General features: G+C 35.0%; 1 protein-coding gene across 4 annotated transcripts in view; it reads left to right on the forward strand.

Annotated features, from left to right (window-relative positions):
* Positions 1 to 200: 200 nt before the first annotated feature.
* LOC135839787 (collagen alpha-1(XVIII) chain-like) overlaps positions 201 to 23876 on the forward strand; it is a 318681-nt gene continuing 295005 nt past the window's right edge. For 2 of the 4 annotated variants that reach the window (XM_065355987.1, XM_065355989.1), the window contains exons 1-2: positions 201 to 675; positions 20534 to 20613. In XM_065355987.1, coding sequence (XP_065212059.1) covers positions 650 to 675; positions 20534 to 20613 — 106 coding nt within the window. In that variant the 5' untranslated portion in view covers positions 201 to 649. The remainder of the gene's footprint in view (positions 676 to 20533; positions 20614 to 23876) is intronic. The other 2 variants (XM_065355988.1, XM_065355990.1) reach the window with 1 other exon arrangement.

Consider the following 23876-nt stretch of genomic DNA (forward strand, 5'->3'; position numbering starts at 1 on the left):
GTACACCCTAAGGTGAATTTTTTCCCCAGATTTTTTTTTCACAATACCGATGATAAGAATCGAAAAAATTAATATTTTTCGTAATTCGCCCGAATCTAAACAGAATCCTCGAGTGTTGAAAGACATTGACTTATGGTGATCTGTCTACAAAGATACGTATAGCTGTTGCTCGTTTCTGTACAATTTCAGCGGCAGAATTCGAAGACAACCAGCCGCCGAAGTGTTATTGAGAAAAGCCGGTAACGCGACGAGACTTCTCGTGTCTTTTTATTTGCCGGCTTCATCGCATATTTCTCGGTCGGCTCTTGGCGCGTTTCTAAATTTCCGTATTTTAACTAATTAACCGAACAGTTTACCCTCGTGGATTCGCGATTTGATTTTATTTACTCGTGTAAACTCGTTAATAATTATTTTAATGAAATTCATAACGAGATTTTCGACGCGGGTTTATCGTCGTGTTATTTTTTTAACGTGTTTTTTCCTATCTCTGCGGCGTTAACCATGTGACTGTGTTGCGAAGTTTTTTTTTCACCGGAGATGAAGTAGTGCTAAGAGTGGTTCGAGAAAGTTTCGTAGTGGTGATTTTTTTTAAACCCCTTAAATGTGGATGTGAATGTGTTGGTGAAAGTGTTGCTCGAATTTTAATAGGATGGCTCGTTTGCGTGGATTTGTCAGGTAAGGAAGTTATTTTCAGATTTTTGAACTCGATTGTGAGAAAAATTGAAAAAATTTTCAATTTTTTTCTATCATTTTATTGCATACTTATTTTATCTTATAAGATCGAAGAATTAAAAAAAATTGATCAAAATTAAAAATTTTTTTCTACAATTAGATGAATCATTCACGTGAGAAAAACCCTCACGTGAATGTAGACCAATAAAATTCATTCCAAATTTTGCAAATCAGTGTTGCCACAAGTCAAGCCAAAAAACAAATTTTCAATTCATACACATTCAATAAAAATAACACCATGGTACCTGCTAATCTACTCCGAGTCAAAAAAATTAATTCTGGTAACCCTCACACCCCTCCCCCTCCACTTCTTAAAAATTTCACATTTTAGATTCAATTTACAACAATTTTTTTTTTTCAAGTACTACACAAATTCACAAAAAAAGAGAGAAAAAAATCAATACCACCTACCTCACAATAGCGTCGAAATTATTCGAAAATATCCTCCAGAGGTTTAACCAGAAGCTTCGTGAGCTTTCGCAAATTATAATAATACACCAGTATAGTAGTTGTAGTCATATTTTAACCGAACCTGTGTCGACGTGCTACAATGCTCGATGAAATTTTGGACTTACAAAACCGTGTTGAGAAATGAAAAAAAAAACCTTTTCCTTTCACAGAACAATCTCTCGTGTGTATTCAAATTCTTCTTAATCCTTCGCTCTGTATAGACTCCTCATGTGTACTGGAACTCTGTGTAAGGCGGCGTGTAGAGTACCTCTACCTATCTATGCATATTTCTCCACAATGTGTTTTACTTGTCTTGCCTCTACCTAGACCTATACCTATACGTATGAATAGCTTACTGAACTTGATGTGGATGTCGGTGTCTGTGTATAGTACGATATTTCTCCTTAGGTCGTCAAGTTTAGTATAAAGAAACCTACTGGCAGTACTGGCTGTGCTGTAAGTCGTTCGGGAATGTTTAACGAGGTGCTTATTCAGCTCGTAGACCTCGCGAGCAAATTTTTCTATAGAATTTTTTTTTCACCAGGTGAAAGAAACGTGCGAATTTCTTCGTGGGTGGATATTTTTTTTTAAATGGGTATCGTGAGACGTTTTTCTTCGTGGTGGAGAGGAGGATTTTTTTTTGGATTGATGGGTTTGTGATATTTTCGTCTCTCGTTTTTGTTTTATTAAACGTTTTAGTTCAAATAAACCCATTTTAAAAACAGAAAATTTACTCTTTACTTTTCCTCAAATGCGTGACTGCTTGATGAAAAATCAGAAAGATTTTTTTTTCACTTTTTTAACCATCAGAAAACCATTAATTATAATACGATACTTCGAAGTTTTTTTTAAATAAGTAATTTTTTTAGTTATTTTTTTTTAAATGATGTTTTAGAATAAAAATTATTTTTGTTCATTTTTTAATTTGAAAAAAAAATGAAAAGAAAAAAGAAAAATAAGGAAGCTGGACTACCTATATATTTTCGTGGCGTTCTTGTTCTTTCCTCCAGAAATTATTTTTTTAATGATAGAAAAATCATACTTTTGAACACAAAAAAATTATAGTGGAGAAAAACTACGGATTTTACGAAGAAAAAACAAAGAGAAAAAAAATTGTGGAGCCTTATACATATTTTATCAACAATTGTTTTTTTTTCAGTTATATTTCTAGGATTTTGTTTTTCAAATGATTTAAGTGTTGAAAAGCGCAGCTGAAATTGATCAAACCTGATCATGATCAACAATTGAGACCTTTTTCATATTTTTTTTTTGTCACAAATAGGCTAATGATTTTTAAAAAACTACCCCAGGGTTTGACAAAAAAAATCATTTGAAAGATGTGAAGGCTTTGTTTTTGAGATATAGTACAGTCATTTTAAATTTTTTATTCGGACTAAATCCTACAAAAGGTTTTTTTGCGGGATACTGTAGTGGAAGGGGTCCTATTTAACATACTAAAAGTCCCACCCCGTACCCCGCGTGCGTCGCGTGCTAGAGCGTGAAAAGTGTCCCGCCGCGGCGTTTTTTGCGATTTTCTCGCGAGGGTTTGATTTTACGTCGAAAATGGCTTTATTTTTGTGTTCTACGTCAAATTTCCGATCTATTGATATATCAACTGCCCTTCTACCCCCAAGGGGGGTGGGACCAGAACCATTCAAATGAGAGGGGTTTTCTAAAAAAAACAAAAAAGCTATCGGCGCATATGGGGGATGAAATGGTCCCGGAGAGTGTTCGAGTTGATACCAGCATGGAAGGTGGGTACCATCGAGAAACTTCCGCGTGAAAAATTTCAGATCCACGCCCCCTCCCCTTTTTGGGGAGCCCCCCTTTTCTGAAATTTCAATAACACTTTTCTCAGCCCCATTTCAACCGATTTTGAAAATTTTTCAGTATGTTATGTATATCCTTAGTAAGTATCCCCACAAAAATTTTCAACCCCCTCCCCTCATATTTACCCCTCAAAATGGCGTTTTTTTATATTTTTTATGCCTATTAACAATCAATATTGCGAGGTAAAATTTTGGAAACACGTTTTTTGGATGTATTTTCGGCCCCCAAACATCATATACTGTTTTAGAAATTTTTGCTTTGGTGCGCCGTGGTGAAAAATTGGATGAATGTGTTTTAGGGGGGTAGGGGGTGAAATGGGAATTTTGAAAAAAATAACTATTAACGAGTAGGGTGTCGTTTTCATATGATTCGATACCGCTGAGAACGAATATGACTTCAGATTTTCTGCTACACTCACCTAGACCCCTCCAGAGCCCCTCAGCCCCCCTCAATTTTCACTATTTTGGAAATGAAGTTATTTTGATGAAATTGGTGTCGTTTTCATATGATTCGATACCACCGAGCACGAATATGACTTCGAATTTTCTGCTACACTCTCCTAGCCCACTCCAGAGCCCCTCAGCCCCCTCAATTTTCATTATTTTGGAAATAAAGTCATTTTCATATTTTGATTATCTCGCGAAATATCGCGTTTTTCGACAAAGTTGTTATTCAAAAAATGTTCTCATATAATTTCCTATAAGAATGGTTCTTATCATGTTTTTGAAAAAAACGCAATTTAAACTCCCAAAAATCGTAATTTGTACCAATTGTTTAGGGGAAGCATGCCTTAACGCCGCTTCTCCTATGACAGAAGACGAAGATAGTGAAGAAGAAGACAACGTTGTAGAACTACAGACAAAAACTAAAACTCGTCGCCGATGCCTAAAATTTTAAATATTGAGATTAATGTAACTTGGAATTTTTTTGATTTCATTATTATATAATATATACACTTATTCTACAGGTTTCATTTAATTGTAACATCCTTCTAGTGAGTGTGACCTTGAAAAACTTCACTCTGATGTAACTATTTTAAAGATAGTGAAAATTGAGGTCGGGCTGAGGGCTGTGGAGAGAGCTAGGTGAGTGCAGCAGAAAATGTGAAGCCATATTCGTGCTCAGAAACATCGAATCATATAAATACGACACCAAAATAACTTTATTTCCAAAACAGTGAAAATTGAGGGGGCTGAGGGACTCTGGAGTGGGTTAGGAGAGTGTAGCAGAAAATTCGAAGTCATATTCGTGCTCGGTGGTATCGAATCATATGAAAACGACACCAATTTCATCAAAATAACTTTATTTCCAAAATAGTGAAAATTGAGGGGGGCTGGGGGGCTCTGGAGGGGGCTAGGTGAGCGTAGCAGAAAATCTGAAGTCATATTCGTTCTCAGCGGTATCGAATCATATGAAAACGATACCCTACTCGTTAATAGTTATTTTTTTCAAAATTCCCATTTCACCCCCTACCCCCTTAAAACACATTCATCTAATTTTTCACCCCGGCGCACCAAAGCAAAAATTTCTAAAACAGTATATGATGTTTGGGGGCCGAAAATACATCCAAAAAACGTGTTTCCAAAATTTTACCTCGCAATATAGATTGTTAATAGGCATAAAAAATATAAAAAAACGCCATTTTGAGGGGTAAATATGAGGGGAGGGGGTTGAAAATTTTTGTGGGGATACTTACTAAGGATATACATAACATACTGAAAAATTTTCAAAATCGGTTGAAATGGGGCTGAGAAAAGTGTTATTGAAATTACAGAAAAGGGGGGCTCCCCAAAAAGGGGAGGGGGCGTGGATCTGAAATTTTTCACGCGGAAGTTTCTCGATGGTACCCACCTTCCATGCTGGTATCAACTCGAACACTCTCCGGGACCATTTCATCCCCCATATGCGCCGATAGCTTTTTTGTTTTTTTTAGAAAACCCCTCTCATTTGAATGGTTCTGGTCCCACCCCCCTTGGGGGTAGAAAGGCAGTTGATATATCAATAGATCGGAAATTTGACGTAGAACACAAAAATAAAGCCATTTTCGACGTAAAATCAAACCCTCGCGAGAAAATCGCAAAAAACGCCGCGGCGGGACACTTTTCACGCTCTAGCACGCGACGCACGCGGGGTACGGGGTGGGACTTTTAGTATGTTAAATAGGACCCCTTCCACTACAGTATCCCGCAAAAAAACCTTTTGTAGGATTTAGTCCGAATAAATCTTCCCATATCATCTAAAATTCCTGTACTAATACCTAATTTGAGAAAAAATACAGAAATTATTAGATATTCAAATTGATTAATTTTTTTCTGAATGGCTTGAGATGAACCTTGAGTCCTTGAACATGAGCAACCCTGGATTTATGAGTTTATCCTTCATCATGTGTAAAGATAAGGAATATAATAATTGGGATAGGTAGTCTGTGTTATATAATTTGATGTAGAGAGGATTATTGAAATATTTTCCTAAGGGGTGAGAATTTACCTATGCCTAGTTGCATACCACTATGCAACTAGTATTACATTTTCTATCTTACACACTAAAAGCAATCACATATAATTTATAAATAACTTACGAGACAACGTTTTAAACCAATTTATTGATGTTTTAAATACCAATAAAATAACCTAATAAGTTGTGCATTTAATAAAACATTAATTATCGTAAGGATAATTAATGTAGTAATCATAAACAGGTGAATAGACCTAGATTTACGTTAAGTATATTAAGCTTTCACCTCAGGACGAATCCTGGTCTAACGATAGTTACATGAGCAGAATTAGAGTAATCTATTCCTTAACATCTAATTCGTTCATAGCTCAATGCAGGTAGGTGCAATGCAAATGCTCCGCTACATTGAGTCATTTCTATCATTTAATTACGATATAATTATAATTAAAATGATGATCGTTTGGAGCGTGTTTCAACACCTTACCCAACTGTTCACGTTAATCATCTCTTCCGGGGCTCACCAATACTAGGCCCAGCGATGATTATGAATAAAATCTCTGAATACACTTTGACACAAGTATGCTCTCCTATGGTCGACAAATAGGAGGCATACCAAGATACCGATTAGACACGACGTTCGATTCGAAACATACCGCGAATATTGTTAATATACACAAATTTAACAGAACAAGCGGGTAATTATTGAATTAATAAAAATGCATAGAGCCACAAGGGCTAAAATGACCAACAGTGACTACATTACCGAGAGCTCGAGATCTAGTAAGGTAGTGAAGAAGGTAATCTTCGCGATCCTGGTCCAGACCCAGGATCGCGGTATTTCTCACGTAACCTTGTACCCTCACCTACAAACTGGTTATTCTAATAATAACCACCCTAGAGTAAATTACATTAGAACCACCACAGGCGTTTAAGGCATGTCTGCTCATCACAAATGTATTTAAAATTAGATGTTTGTGACCATTTTTGTTTTTTTTGGCAAACCCCTCTTCACATAAAAAAAATAATCCACTCAGAAATTCGAAAAAAATGGCAATTCAAATAGAAGAAGTCCTGCAGGTTGCCTATCTGTACTTAGCACTAAAAAAATGGCACATTTAAAGAGCATAGTTATAGGTTGGAAGAAGAGGAGGAGGTGAAAAAGGAGGACGGGGAGGAGAAGGAAGAAGGGGAGGAGAAGGAGGAGGGGAAATGAACTCTCGGCTAAAATTTAAAAGTTACGTGCTAAAAATTGGTCTCTGCAGAAAAATTCTGTGGTAAAATTTTTGGCTTTTTTGGTTTTCATCGCCCCCCCAGTCCCTTCAAATGGGATAATCACTCATTTTTCGTTTTCAATTTATACTTTTATTAGTGAATTTTTGAATGATTTTTTTGAAATTTTGACCTATGTACTGTGAATATACTTTCATTGTAAAATAAGGAAACATTTCAATTGAGAATGGGGCCAGACTAAATTTCGAGAAATGAATTTAATTTTAAGATTTTTGGCAAATTTTTGTAAATTCCTATTTTTTGCTCCTGTTTTTTTTTTTTTTTGAAAATCTCGAAATTTGATCAAATTGTGGTAGAAAGATAAAATTTTGGTTTATTCTCTATTTTTGACCTCTCGAATCGATCGGTGATGGTTTTAAGCCATTTTAGAGCTCTCATCGGGTTTTTAGATTTTTCACAAAATACCACTAAAACGGTTAAAATGTAATTCAGCATTTATGAATTCGTACTTAGAATCTTTTTGATCATTTCAATCCATTTCCAGGCAAAAATTTTCAGATCCAATCAAATCCAAAATAATCTTTACGGATTGTTTTTGAAAAAAAAAAGAAGGAAAAATTCGAAATTCTCATTCACAAATATGCCAACGTAAAAAAGGTGAAATTCAGTTTGTACGCCATTTTCAACCTCCCAAATCGATTGGTGATGGTTTTAATGTTTTGAGTTATCCTAAATCTTCGAGTGGATTTTTTAGATTTTCCAGTTTTGAAAAAGTGTTATGAGTGCTCCGATCAATCTGAGCACAAATTTATAAAATTTGTTTCTTTTCTACTCATCATTCTTTAAATCAAATTTTCAATACACTTAATTACTTGACCAACTTTTTTTTAAAAGAAAGAACTGTAAAATTTTAAAATCTAAGGAAAGCTTTAAAATAGCTCGAAATCTTGGACGATCCATTGGGGAGGTTGAAGTTGCAGTTCGAACCGAACTTCAGCTTTCTGTCTCAATGTGATCAAATTCTGATTTTTTTTTTCATTGAGAAACAGCCAAATAGGTATGAATTTTCAAAAATTATCCAAAAATCAAGAAATGAAAGTCAGCGCTTGAAGTTAGGTTTAGTGGTGTGTTCTGTTCGAAATTTACTATTTTTAGGTCATTTTGGAGCCTGCAGGGAGTTTTCAATTTTCTTGAGGATTTCAAATTGCATTTGATTATCAGATCAGAATTTTTATACGATTAGATCTCTTCAGATATGATCAGATCAGGTTTGATCAGATTGGATTGAATCTAAATCCATGTTGATTTTACCAATCTGATCAAATCGCACCTCGGGAGTAATAAGGTCACATCTCAAAAAAAATTGATTTTGATGTTTTTGCATTTTTGGGACTTGTATGAGCCCCCTCAACTAGAAATAACACTTTGAGTTGGGTACATTATCTAGATCATGTAAAAAACCCAAATGGCCTAACTCAAAATCCCAACAACATTGCAAGTTGTTTGGAGTTATAAGGTGACATCTCAAAAAACTCCACCTTTTTTGAGCAAATTTTGTACATACAAAGTGTTAACAAACAGTTTTGATTGTTTTGAATGTTTGTCAGTTAGAAATAGTCACAAGGAGTGCATTTTTTATTGGTTTGTACCAAATGGAAAAATTTTTTTAAATCGAACACTTTTCAGAAAAATGAATTTGCACATATCATGAAATTTTAGTTTTTTGAGAAAAAGTCAAAAACTAAGCACTCTAGAAAAAAACTAACGACATCATGTCGATTGGAAATTCAATTCTCTACAACATTGTTCTCATGAAATTTTTTTTGGACGCTTCCTTTCGCCTCCACATCAATTTTAATGAAAGGTTCTAACTCAAAATGTTTTCCAAACATTGAAATATTTCCTCTTTAAGATTTTATTTTTCAAAGTGTTCTTATGCTAAATGAAGGTAGGATACCAGATCTTTAAAATGAGGTGCTATTCATTCCTCACAATTAATTATAAGTTGATAAAAATAATGAATCAAGTTTTTAAAAAAAAGAAAATCACTCTCCTGTAAAATTTCACTTTTTTGAGATGTGACCTTATTACTCCCGAGGTGCGAAATCTGATCAGATCCGATCAGGTTTCCCATTATAGGATATAATCAGGTTCAACCAAGCCTCTCTGATCACATTAGGTTAAATCAGATCAGGCTATAAAATCCCTTAGATACGTACAATTTGATTTGACCAGATCTAATCAGATCACAGTTTTGATCAGATTGAATTTGATTGGGTCTGATCAGCATTTTTTGATTAGGTCAGATGAGCTTTGATCGAATGTCGGACCCTTCAAATCCTCCTTTTTTTGACCCAATTTACCCCCTTGCATTCTTCTTTCAGTCCAAAATTGCACACTTAACCTAAATATAGGAACCAGGAATGCAATGTAAATCGTGAAAAATTTTACGACTGCATATTTTAATGCAGAATTTCTTTAATTATGGTGCTTACCACTCATGATTTATGCATTAGCCAAACGTGCCATGCTTTTCACTCGTCATTCGTCTCTCATTGTTGCCCACTTCTTCGAAAATACCACCCAAAATTTCACACATTAACGCCTGCTTTGAATACCTACATACTTACGAGTACTTAAAAAATGACAAAAAAATTGCACCAAAACACGAGTATTATTTTTAACGCCTAATTTACCCAGTCATCGTGGCGATTATTTTTCTATCCAGTAGTAAAATACCTACAAATAGCTTCCAGCGAATGTTTTTTTTTTATTATCTCGAGTATCAGCTTTTATTATTATTATTTTTTTTCATTCAAGTTCACTTGAATCGAGTCGGTCTCATCGTCTGGAATAATGAGATACTGTTTGCGATCTTTTCAAAGTAAATTTTTGTGTGAAGATTATTTAATTCTGTAGCTTTTATTATAATTGCCCATGTTTTAATAAACGTTGTCGTATGTAGAGAGATGCTTAGATACATGAATATTGTATAATGGGCAATGATCCAGATCCAAGGTATATTGTATTGAAATACTTAGTATAGTTACATTTATTGAAGGGGTTCCTAAATTATACCTACCTAGCTATAAAACTTACCCCAATGCAATCTATATTTTTTCGGATAAATCGTACCTACGATAAAGGTATAAAATCCATAAATCATTAAAAAAATTCTTATAACGTATACGGATGTATAAAAATATGCCCTACACCAAAGCATCGGAGAGCAATAAACGGTAACAATGTACGTATTTGGGCGCTACTGCTAGAAATATATGTAAATTTCCTGCTTTATAGCAGCACATTTCCTCGAAAATATTTCTTTCGCGAGGCACAACAGGCAAGAAAGGCGCTAGACAATGAGTCAATCTCATTATTCCAATTGATAAATGGCTATAAACTCGACCAAACTCTATCTTAATATTTTTTTTCCACCCGTTGTACATCTACATATATTGTGCTGCGGTTTCATCTTTCACAAAACCTTCTTCTTAATCCACCGACTAGTTTTTCTTTCCATCTTTTCTCGCTTTTATCAGCTGCAGGGCTTCGATATGCGATATTTCACGTACAATCACACCCTTTCTTCGTGGTTACCATCTGTCCAACCTCTCGTGGCAATTTTGCCAAAAAAAATTGGGTAATCACTGTGGTGAAAAATGTCATCGGATTTAAAACTCTGGTTTTAATGAATCGTTTCGTTTGCCGAAGAGAATTGCAAGTGCACTTTGTAGTTTTACTGTTGGCACTGAGACCACATGTGTCGTAAAATTTGGGTAATTTTCTAGCGTAAATTTTATTAGCGCCGGGATAATACGCTCGATTTTGTATGTTATGGGAACTCGCGGCTTAGTCGGTGTGATTTTGATTCATGCGTCGTGTTTTTTTTTTAGATGTTTATCATTTTGTCGTTGGGCGTATTACACTCACACTCTAAAGTACCAGATGAAAAATTAAAACGATCTGGTGCCCTTTAAAATGCGGCGAAATGCGAATTTTTCGCTAATAAGTTTTGACGGAGTGGTTTTCCATGGTGGAGAAGGCGGGGTAATGGAATATAAATTTGCATTCGAAATTTTTTTAATTGAAAAAAAAAGTGAATTAAAAATAGCATAAATGTTTTTTTTTTTTGCTTAACGAATTCAATTTAGAAGAATAAGATGTCATGTATCATTTTTGTCATGTGCTCTCAGACGAACTTAGCCCAAGTAACGAAAAAAAAAATCAAAATATATTACTTCTTTTTTTTACATATTCATGAAGTCACATTCCATTAGTCTACTAAAATGTAAGTACTTACTATACCTACGTTCTCGTTTGAAATGAATGTAAAATTAGGCAGTTTATTAGTGAATGAATCTCTCTCCCACGAAACGAATGAATTATATGCCAGGCTGCCGGTATTTCTCGACGTTTGTTGATTGTATACTGCGCTATTTTGAAGCGCTTACCTCATGTCGTCAAATTTTGCCATTGAAATTGAATAGAAAAAGCGACGAAATTTCAACGTTGTAAATATGCCTGGCCAGTGGCCCTTGTCAGCATCTTCATCTCATGTTGAGTGAAACTGGTTGCTCGTGGTTAATTAGATACGAGAGTTTATGCCAAAATTGGCCTTTCTGCAAGTTTGTAACAATGATGTGGATTTTGATTTCTATGGCGTTTTTATGGGTGTGTTGACTACGGGTTGTTGGAAATCAACAATGTGGAAAGATGTATGTAAATGTGACTTTTTAAGATATTTTTTTCCGAGTCTTGAGTGGAAAAATGGACGTAAAGTATCCTCTGCAGGGAAAATGTCAAATCATGAATATGTTTTTCACTTCATTACATGTCAAGAATTACTGAATTAGGTACCTATTTAATTGTAAATTTTGAGAATTCATCAGGATTTTTTCCACTTTCTTAAAAGTCAGGCAAAAGACTAGAGAAACTTCGACATACAGGGTGTCCCTACTTCTATCGGCAAGCTGACGTGTGGTGACAGTACTCGGCGAGACAAACAAAATTCATTATGTACACAAGTAGTCTATCTTGTGAATTGAAGGAGCCACGTGCTCCGCAAAACTAGAAATTCACTAATATTGAAAGGTTCATCAAAAATAGGAAAATGTTTGAATCATTCAAACGATGCCCAAAACCCATAGTACTCGAGTGGACAAACAGAAAATGTTATTATGACCAATTGCCTATCTTCGAAATTGAAGGGGCAAACACGATTTGAAAATTCAAAATTTTCAAAATCTAGGGCAAGTCAACTTTTAAAATTTTGAATTTTCAAATCGTGTTTGCGCCTTCAAATTTTAAGATAGACAATTTGTCATAATAACTTTTTTTGTACGTCTACTCAAATGCTATGAGTTACTGGAGTGACTTAAATGATCCAAACGTTTTCTCATTTTTGGCAAATTTTTCAAAATTGGTCAATTTTTGCCCAAAAATGGTGTAACATCTTAAATTCACGGATAGTAAGAAAATGTCTGCATCAATGAAATGACTTCAATAACCCATAGTACTCGAGTGGACAAACAAAAAAAGTTATTATGACAAATTGTCTATCTTCAAAATTGAAGGCGCAAACACGATTTGAAAATTCAAAATTTTCAAAATCTAGGCCAAGTCAAATTTGAAAATTTTGAATCAAGTTTGCCCCTTCAATTTCGAAGATAGGCAATTTGTCATAATAATATTTTCTGTTTGTCCACTCGAGTACTATGGGTTTTGGGCATCGTTTGAATGATTTAAACATTTCCTTATTTTTGATGAACCTTTCAAAATTAGCGAATTTGTAGTTTTGCGGAGCACCTGGCTCCTTCAATTCACAAGATAGACTACTTGTGTACATAACGAGTTTTGTTCGTCTCGCCGAGTACTATCACCACACGCCGGCTTTCCGTTCGAAGTTGGGACACCCTGTATATGATATTAAAATGTTAGAAATTATTAAGTACCTACTCATTTTTTTCAAAAGCTTTTAAAAATCTGATATAATTTCAAGAATTCCTCCAAAAATTGCAATTTTTTATAATTTCTTAAAAGTTGGACGAAATTTGAACAGTCTTGAATACATTTTTCTCAAGGTCACTGACCTGCCTGATTAGCTTCTTATGCTCTTCTGTATGCCTGCCCAGCTTCTGAAGGTCATTGACCAGTCTATCCAGTCGCTCAAAGGTTGTCTGTCTGATATTTTAAGGTCATTGACCCGTCAGCATAGCTTCCTAAGGTCATCGATGCTTGCTTGTCTGACTTCTTAAGGTCATTTACCCACCTGCGTGGCCTCTCAAGGATGTCTGTCTGCATCAGTTATGGCTTCACGAGGTTGTATATCCCTGTCATGTCTGGCCTCTTAAGGTCATTGACTCGTCTGTCTGGTCTCTTAAGGTCATCTGCCCACCTATATGAATTATTAAGGTCATTTACCCACCTGCGTGGCCTCTCAAGGATGTCTGTCTGCATCAGTATGGCTTCACAAGGTTGTATATCCCTGTCATGTCTGGCTTCCAAGGTCATTGACTCGTCTATCTGGCCTCTTTAGGTCATCTGCCCACCTGTTTGAATTCTTAAGGTCATTTACCCAACTGCGTTGCCTCTCAAGGATGTCTGTCTGCATCAGTATGGCTTCACACAGTTGTATATCCCTGTTATGGCTGGCTTTCTAAGGTCATTGATCCGTCTGTATGGCCTCTTAAGGTCGGCTGGCCCTTCAAGGTCATTACCTTGTTTGTTGGGCCTCTCAAGGTCGTGTGCCTGCCTCTCTTTTTAAGGTCGCTGACTTGCCTGTCTAGCCTCTCAAGGTTGTCTGTCTGCTTGTTTGATCTCTTAAGGTCATTGACCCATCAGTATGACTTCCCAAGGTCGTCTACTTGCCGGCATGGCTTCTTAAGGTTATTGACCCGTCTGCTAGGCCTCCTAAGGTCGCCTGATTACTTGTCTTGCCACTGAAGGTCATTGACCTATCTGTCTAGCCTCTCAATGTTGTCTGTCTGCCTGTCTGATCTTTCAAGGTCATTGATCTGTTGGAATATATACCTTATGGCTTTCCAAGGTCAGATGTCTGCTTGTCTGGTTTCTTAAGGCCACTGACCTTTCTGTCTGACCTTTCAATGTCGTATATATTCTTGTCTGGTCTCTAAACGTTATTGATATGTCTGTCCAATTTACGAGAATTTTTTCTAAATTTTCAAAAGTCTGACACAATGTCAAAAATTTATTGAGATTTTTCAAAAAATGTGGCATACTAATGTCAGATAATCATTGTATTTTTTTCCTTGAATATTCGAACAAGTCGATTGATTTTCTTACAATTTTTCAAAAGTCTGAGATAATGTCAGAAAGTCAACTGAATTTTTCCTCCAAGTTGACCCCCGGCCCAAGAAACACATCCATGTCAAAAGTTCTATGATAAGAAGTACATACCTATTCGTTTTATTCCATCTTCGTGGTCAATTTTCAAACATTTTGCACTATTCAGTGTCTATTTGTTCTGTTTTATGCATAAGAATAATGTTTCAATAACACTACATTTTAAAAAATTCAAATTTTGGTATCGAAGAGGGAAAGGGAGGGTGCAAGCGTCCTTGTAGCAAGTTTCATCACAAAATTGATGTCATATGAGACGTTCTTTGCCAGATGTTGGGAAAGTTGAGATGAACATTTGGGAGGATCACAAAAAAAAAATAATAATAATGTCTGACTGTTTTTACCAAATTTAAAGATGACCTTCATTTTGAATTTAAAGTCATTCAGAAAAAATTTTGGGTTTTGGATGGGCCTCAGGGTATTTTTGAAAAATTGCGATTTTTTCGCTCTAGCCTCTACTCAACCTGCTTTGGAAAATTAATATGGTTCCAAAATATAGTTTTTGAGATTCAGCGTCCATACAGGCTATTACTATAAAATCCAAGACCCATCTTGGGGCATTATTGCACGATTAAAAATTCAAAAATCAATCGCTCATTTTCGGGTAAATTTGTAACCTACATATTTTGATTTTTTTCTCAAATAGGTACTTACTTGATAAATGGTTTGAAATGTATTGGTGTCAATTTTTAGGTCATTATTCTTAATTTCAAAAAACCCAACAAATTTTCTAAGCTCTCTACTACTTTAAATTTTTTGAAATCGACAATAATGACCAAGAAATTGGCATCATTATCTACTGACAACGAAACTCACATACTATTTTTTGGAACTGGACCATTTTCCCTAAAATAGATTGGGTAAGGGTTAGAACGAAATAAAAATACAATTTTTCCAAAAATTCTCGCTCTGAGGATCTAATCTTCCCTTCAATGGCATCCTCGGAGCTGAAAATTTTTTCTGAGTGACTTTCAACAGAACTCAAAGTGAAGATTCCCACTGAATTTGGTCATAATCCTCTTGCTGCCATATGAGCCTGTTTTCTTCAAATTTTTGTCTTGCTATGAACTTCCAAAATTCAATAAAATTCCTGAATAATGAACTTTTTAAGGAAAACGAGTTCGAAGTTCTGCGTTTTTCCCACTTTTTTCAACATGGAACTCAATCATGTTAATTTCACATATTTCAACCATTCGTTAGCAAAATCAACCTTAAGTAGTTTAAACTTTAAATTTTCATCTCGTTCATCAACATTGCCTTTGAATTTTGCGACTTTCTACCTGTTGCTCTAATCCGATTCCTTTTCAAAACACAGTCTATTTTACCGGAAGTTCTACCTACCTGTTGAGCATCGCTCATTTTCCAGGCGCATAATTTACTTGGAACAAAATATAAAAAACACAATAAGAATCAAACTGACGAAGTTACCATTGTACTGTGTAGATTTGTACAGTATATAGAGATACCTCAATGGAACACAAATAGCCAGGTAAACTATCCATCTATTCATTTTACCTTCTACACCTGCCTACCGACACGTAACACAGCCTCAAATCTATCCATATTCACCTTTATTCAGCCGACAAAATAAAAAAGCAAACACAATTCGTAAGTACATAAAAAAAAAAGGAAAAAAACGCGATAGTAAAATTTAGGTATTTTCTTTTCGAAATAAAAACCAGTTATTAATTTTTTATCTTCGCTAAAGGAATTAATACAAGTTACGGGTGCCACAATCGCAATACCATTCGTTTAATGAATCGACCACGACCAAACTCGTAAATGGTAAAATATTGCCGAATAATGGGTATCGCAGTCGTTTACTTATATTCAAGATTTAGGATTACCATTATCATACGTAAATAGCTTTTTAAAAAGCCTGTTTTTTATTCGTATTCTTCACAGATTTTAGAACCAATGTTTCCAAATGGAAAAAAGTGACGACGAATGAAATGCTTTAAGGCGAAATTTTTGTTCATAGAAGCCGGATTTATTAATGGGAATATCATTTTGGTTGATTATATTGTTATGATTGTGATGCATTTGAAAGTGAACTGCATCGGAATTTTAGTTCACTCGTACATAATGCAAGGTACATTACATTATAACACCTGATTAGTAGGTTCATATTATAAGCCGACATTATTGTATATTCAGTTGGATCTTACACCCACTACTTCCAAATGCTAATGAATCATTTCGTTTACATAATTGTACGTAGTATGCAAATAGGAGGTTATAAGTTGTACAAGAAAAAAGTACAGGGCGATCGAAAATTAAGGAACGTCATTGTACATTGTGTGAATGTATTATCTATTACGCGCTTCTTTGAATACAGATAACTTCTTGCGTTTAAAAAATAGTATCGAGAGAGGTAGGTAATTCCAAAAAATATGAACCAATAAAGCATTATTCATCATGCGTAATTGAAAATTCGCAAATGAGCTCATTCGTACATAACAATATTATCGTTGTTCATTTCTATGAAGAAAGAAACATACTGATAAGAGAAATACTACTTAAGTGCGTAATCTACATATCTATGACTAAATTTCACAGAATCACCAAGTGGGTACTTCCTTATTTAGGCTACCTACATGTATGTTATGTTATCGAAAAGCCTAACAATCAGTGTCAAAATTTCAAGTTGAGATTAAAAATCGCAAGTCCCATGTTTTACACCCCCCCCCCCCCCACCTACAAAATAATTATTGAAACTAAAATTGAAGACAGATTTATTTTGCACATTTTCCTATTATTTTAGCCCACTCTCCAATCCTAAATTTCAGAGGATGAGTACAATACATTTTTTGATTTTTAGTGAATTTTTAAAAATCCAATTTGGGTGAAAAAAATACCAAAAAATCAAAATTTCAACAAATTGACCTAAAAAGCTGTTTAGTAGGTTCTCTATAGTATTCGACCACCCCTCCCCACAATCGATTTGAAACAGTTTCCAAACATTTTAATCAATTACGGAGCCTCTAACCGATTGTTGAAGGTTGCAATTTCTATCAAAATTTACTTAATCAAGGTGGAATGCTGAAATTCACTTTGTACCCTAATTTTAACATGCTGAGTCGACTGTAGAAGGTTTCCAGCCATTTTGAAGCTTCTAGTAACATTTTAAAATAATTGAAAGTTTTCAAAAAATGTCTGTACAAAAATATATGGTTCCAAACTGGAACACAACAATTTTTTTAAAAATACTGGAATTTCTAAAAAATCGCTGGAGGTTTTAAAACGGCTTGAAACCATCTCCACTTGACTAAGCTGGTTGAAGTTGGAATAATTAGAGGGCTTAATTTCCAAAGGGACCTATATCGATAAAAGTGACTCTCCAGAAGGTCTGAAAATGACATTTTCTCAAGGGTTCTTTTGGAAACGAATCTTTTTGGTTCGAAAAAAAAAATATTACTCTGGTGTAGCGAGAGAGGTCGTTAAGAGTGGAAACAGTTCCGAGATGGGTCACTTTGGAAATTCATTGACGTAAATTTTCAGAGGAAAAAATGTAAAAGCTGCGTTTAAAGACGTAATAAGTATGAATTTATGGTGTACTATACTAGGGTGAAAAATATGCTTCGAAGACTCAAGGAAGTACAGCACTAGACCTAGATGGCATTAAAACCAGAAAAACGACTTTTTCGAGATGGGTCACTCTGGAAGTTTGAGGCCTCAATAAAGTAAATTTTAGCTTTCGAGCTTCATCAGGTGAAGTTTGGTGGAAATTAAAATTTTCACAAATCTACTGGAAGCTCCTCAACTGTTTAAAGTGCTTCAAAACTCGAGGTACCTATCGAAAATAAGGCACCTACACGTTAATACCAAATTTCAACTTTCGGGGTCAATTTGGTGAAATTTTAATTTTTTTTGCATTTTTGGCCCAAGTAAGATTTTCAAAAATTCCCAAAAAGTGTAAAATTCACTAAGCACCCGAAAATTTGGATGATGGTATTTTTTGCACACTCTTTCAATCCAGCTTTGTCAGGTCCAAAAATTTTGTTGCCAGTTTGGATACCTTCCTTACAAGAGCACAATGAGTGAAAAGGAGCTTTCCCATAAAATAGCACTTTTGCAAAAATAAAAAAATTTAATGTTGAAGGAGTAAGATCAAACTGCTAGAGCATGAAATTTTCATCTTTTCTTGCTTTTTTGTAGTGGTAGAAATGATCACTTTTTCCACTATAGGCGGTAGAAAATGAACGTTTCTATGTAATTCTACAAGGTAGTTGTGACGTCATTCACATTTTATTGAGTATTCGTGACGTCAGTCACTGGAAATATTCGCGACACATCAACCCTTCCATGATACCACCACCAATTTACTGCCACCAATGAGACCTACGCGACACGCACCGTTATGTCCCTACTTTTACGCCAAATATCCGTCATTCCTGCCGCTTTTACGTTGAACTTTCGTCTTTATAAGCTCCTGCACAAGCGTTTTTTCCTCAGTTGTTAGTTCCAACAACTCACCATGCTAGCTGTTCCAGTTGTTGTATGCATTCCTCCTCACGCTTTCGACTTCTTGCTGCCCAGTGGAATACCTCGGTGACCAAGACTTACAAATACCAATTTATGCTGTGGATACGCTTTCTAAGTACGCTTGGAACTTATCCCATTCATCATGGACCAACATATCGAGTCACGCCCTACGCGTTCTTATATCTGCACAGCATAGTGGGATATAAGCCATGAAGGATCATAAATGAGGAACTGTGGAATGTAACTAGCACCAGGCGTTGGGGTTAAAAGCTCGTCAGTAGACACGGCACTCCAGAGAACGCGATGTCCTTAACCAAGACCCCAACAGGGGGTTGTATATGAGCTTTTCAGTTTTGGGCTCAATATGCAACTAAAAACGTTGAAAGCCTGCCACCAAACTACACATTCGATTTATTACGTTTTCTACTAGAAGTTTATAATTATCATTTAATTATAGAAGTCTCATTCATGTATATGATTTGAGCAACCTGTGATATTACGTGTTTATGCTATCAATACATGAATTTATTATTTGGCTAATTGATGTCATAATTTCCTTTGTACGCTTTAACCCCAAGAAGATCTATTATCGGGGCTTCCTACCTGAACAACTTATGACGTTTTCTACTGTTTTATGACTTCGCGCTTCGCGATATCAAGTTCCCCGTTAGTGTATCTGTTTCGGTTCACGAGGCTCCTTAGGAAAGAGTCAGAGGACATAATGTTGGTGGATAATTGCATTTATGCGAAGAAATGCAATTATATCAAGAATCAACAAAAGTAATGTGTTCGAATATGCAATCCAACCCCCTACATTGCGGACGAGGACCAGATAATTACTTTCTCCCCCTACATTTTCATTAGTTCCATAGGTACTTGATAATTCTCTTTTTTGGGCGATATTCAAAAAAATATTGAGACATGGGATTGAGAGAAGGAGTTGGAGCTTAAGTATGAGGAAGATTAAAGTGATAGTAGAGAAAGAGTTGGAGCGAAAAAATAATTTTAGAATGAATAAATCTGGTTGTTGCTAATGTCGCACCTTCTGGCCCTTTTAAAAGTTCGAATTTTTAGCCCCTGAGGCACGAAATAAAATTAAATTTCTATTGTTTTCGAGTCGGGTGATTGTATAGACACCCCAGATAATATTTTTTTGAAACCCCCTCTCTTTCTGCTCCTTCTTTGGAGATCGGAGAATGGAGATCTGTTTTTTTTCACATTTCCCTGGAATTCACAAATTGATCAAAAATTTACTTCTGAACTGACATTTCTATAGAATTCAGCGTTAACGACCTTAATAATTGGTCGAGAGGAATAATGGTCAATAATCACCTAGAAAAAGTTCCAAAGTTCATTTTGGGCCCCTTCAGATAGTGATTTGAAATTTCTAGAGAAATTAAAAAAATCACTGGAGGCTCCAGAGTTGATGTGTGGGAGTTGAATTGAAGGAATTAATTGCTTTAGCTCACTTTACTAAAAAAAATGTAGGCATAAGTATTTTATGAAAAATTAAAAAAAAACCTCTTTAAACTGCTTTTTAAAATTTTTAAAATTTGAAGAAAAATATCAGAATTCTTGTGAAAAATGTCCAAGAGGCGAGAATGCAAAAAAATGCATTTTATCCCCCCCCTCCCTTCCGCTATACAGCAAGCATGCAAGTACCGAGAGTAAAATGTTTCATGCTCGGTATCATTTTCCACCATGTTTGTGAATGCTGAAGCAGTAAATAGACATCTTATGTATTATGCCGAGTGGCAATTCTGTGCTGAAAATTTTTCGATAAATGAACATCTTTATCGAGGCAACTGTTTCTCTCATTTCCCTTCCAATCCGACACTTTTATTTTTTTATCTTATCAATGAGAAAATACAAATGTAGGTAGCAAGTGCCATTGAATATTTCTCATTAGTAATTTCTTCATAATCTACGTGGAGACATATCGCACACAAGATGAATCATACCTAATATCATTTCATTTATTCTGTTTCAGCATATCGTTGATCCTATACTTGAACTTGGTCAACTACACTAAGACTGAAATTGCAATAGCTGATTCAGCGGTACCAAAAGGTAAGATTAATTGTTCTCGTATAAAATATAATTTAGCTGACAAACACATTCTTGATTTCTTGCTGTTCGAGTGGTTGATAGAACGTCGATCTTATTGCTATAATGACCGGAAATACGAGTTAGCTTTGATAGTTCTTGTTCTTTGATACATGTAATGATATTTTTTCACATCGTCGACTCGAGCTAGGTAACTCATTAAAACGAGTTAATTTTATTCGAATGATTGAAGCACCTTATATAATGGTTATGAAAATCTAGCTGTACGATCCTCCACCCTAAACATAGAGAAGCTGCGTTCAATAGGGTAGGTAAGGGATCTATTTTCAAATAAATAGGTAGGTGCATATTTACGCTTTGACAGATATGAAAACTTTCATGTTTTTATGGTTCATCGAGTGAAGGTGCAAAAACAGATTGGGGTGGTACCTCTTAATAAAGTTTTTCATTTTCCTTCGCACGTTTCAACTCCAGCATTCAAGACGGAATTAATTTTTAATGGTATAAAAATGATTACAAAATGTTAATTAAAAACGTTGAAGGTGCTCCCTTCCTTGATCCCTAAAATTTGAGCATATAAAACACAGAAACCTATCTTTCTTTCAATTCAAATACTTACTCAGGTATTAGCCAACAATTTTTTCCGGAGCTAAAATTTTTTTCAACGACTATGAAAAGGAATTCCCAACAGACATGCTATAACGTCAAACAATGTTAATTTCAATTTCGAAAATTTTTTTCCCAAATTTTTAGCCCGGGTACTCGAGTCATTGGAGATTTCACTCGTTGAAAGAGAAAAAAAATTCCAGGATTAAAAATAATTTTAAAAGTAACCCTTGACCCGAAAAAGGGAGAAACGTTGACGTAATTATTAAGGTATTCCCATCGGATGCAGGCCTAAACTTAAGAGTTGTGTGGCTGCGCTACATAACAATATGGTTTGAAATAATAATGAAATAAAACGTATCATTACCCTTCCAAAAAGCATTTACACTATTTCGTCGCTATAGACGGATGGTCGCTTTTGTAACTTTAAAACAGACTTGCCGGAGAAGGCCTCTTTGTGGCAAAATCTTGGCCTGCTGGTTCTCGCCTGTGCTTTTGGGAATAGGTACCTACGAAATGTTGTTGTACGAGTTGTTGTTGTTGATTAAAATTTTATGTTTATAGATTTCTCGTCTCAAATTTACCTACCTATTCGCAGTGCATTCAGATTTTACTCGTGTTTTCGTGTTGTACAGATGCAAAAGGCTTGCATATTCATTCAGAAAGTTGATTTTGAAAAAATCTCATTCGGTTTCCTCTACTCTTATTTTATATGGGAATTTTTCAGCACATACTCAAAATACAGTAGAGAAGTTCAGCAGGAAAGTTAATGAACGAAGTGTCATCTAACTTACAACTTGATCGATTCGTGTGTATCGCAGAAACTTTCGACTTGTTTAACATGCTACCTATACTACCCACCTACCTACCTACCTACCAACCATATAAACGTAAATATAAGCAAACAATCTTTCTTCTTTTCTCTTCGTTTTTCACGGATACAATTTGAAAAATGTATTCAACGAAACGTAAACAAGCGTTACAGTACGTTTACTTTATTCACAAAAAAATGTATACTGGCGGGTCAAAAATGAGATAAAAGAAATTGTCAAAAAAACTATATAAACTTAAACGTGTTTGGAATACATTGATATCTGAGTGAAGGAAATGTTTTCGTCGATTGTTCTATTCAATACGAGTAAGAAAATACCTATACAAGAAAAGAAGAGTCGATATGTAAAAATCAACTCAATAACGGTGAATCGAACTGGAAACATCTTATTTCAATTTCTTTCCTTCATCATCGCGTTTTTTACTCATACTTACGTATTTTCACGTTAAAGTTTTTAAAAAACGCGTTTTCTTCTCTAGTGTTGAAATGTGTATCTCAGAATATATGAAGCTTAATTAATAATTTCTAGATATTTATATCATAGGAACTTATCAGTATAATAATTTTATTGTTCACACTAGAAAATAATTTAAAATAAGTAATTATACTGTCGATGACTGTAATGCATTCTGGTACGACAAGATATGTTTTTGATGCAGTTCAACTTACCATCAAATGGTGTCTGGATAGCTCTTTCACTGTTACGATGCAACGAAGAAAAAAAATCACTTTGTGCTTAAAACAAGGTTTAAATTCCTTAAAAGTGGGAATTCTAAATCATTGAAATAGATACGACTATAGGTTTTCAAAAAATAAAGGAACAAAAACGAACTCAAAATATCACAAAAGTTGAAAAAATCATTCAAATTGTTTCAAAAATTATCACTGAGGTTCCATAAATTGTTGAAATACAATTTTCAGCAATTTTTGAGACATTTCAGAATCAACGAGAATAGTTTATTTCATTTCAGCCCTTGAATCGGCTCTTTGGCTCAGATTTTGAAAATATTCGTAGGTTATCTTTGGGGGACCAAAAAATAATTTTAGAGATGAAAACATTTCACCCAACCCTCCTCCCCCTCCCCATTCAAAAAAAAAAATGTGTTTTCATCGCGAAAAATTCCTATTCTTTGCTATGTCGACCACAAATTTTGCAACTTATGTGGTAAACAGAAAAACTGGGGACCAACCCATGAATTTCTTTCAATTTTTTTGCGCTGTTTTCTAGCCAAAAAGCTCAAAAGAATATTTTAAACTGCAATTGCTCCGAAACTAAAAAAGGTGCGGACTAAATTTTTTCGTCAAAATGTCGACCTCAAGCCATAGTATTTTTTGGTATTTTTTTTGAAAGTTTTTCAAGTGCTAGGTCAGGGTTAAAAATCCAGAAAACCCACTTTTTGGTGGGCTTTTCTTTAATTTTAGAGCCCATTTAATATTGGAAATACCTAATAGGTAGCTGGTATCAGCCTTTTTTGTAAGTTCTCAATCCATCCCCTTCCAGCAATGCCAGTTGAAGTAAAACATTCGTCATTTCATAGAAAATTCTACAAAAAAAAAAACTCACGAAAGGTGTTTTTTTTTTATCCTGAACGAATCCTATTCCTATGGCCAAAATTCACCAATTTTATTTATCTATGTACATACATATTATCATCAGTGTTACCAGACGATTAGAGGTGTCACACACTTCTTTTTGTTTAAGGGAATTTTTCATTTTTGGGTTGGCGATAGTGATCTTAAAATGCGCGCAAATACCTCAAATGGATGGCACATGCTTATATGTATTTGTAATTTTCTACATGAAAATTTCTTCAACAAACAGAACAGC

This window comes from Planococcus citri, chromosome 3 (genome assembly GCF_950023065.1).
Source record: "Planococcus citri chromosome 3, ihPlaCitr1.1, whole genome shotgun sequence".
In the NCBI taxonomy this organism is placed as follows: domain Eukaryota; kingdom Metazoa; phylum Arthropoda; class Insecta; order Hemiptera; family Pseudococcidae; genus Planococcus; species Planococcus citri.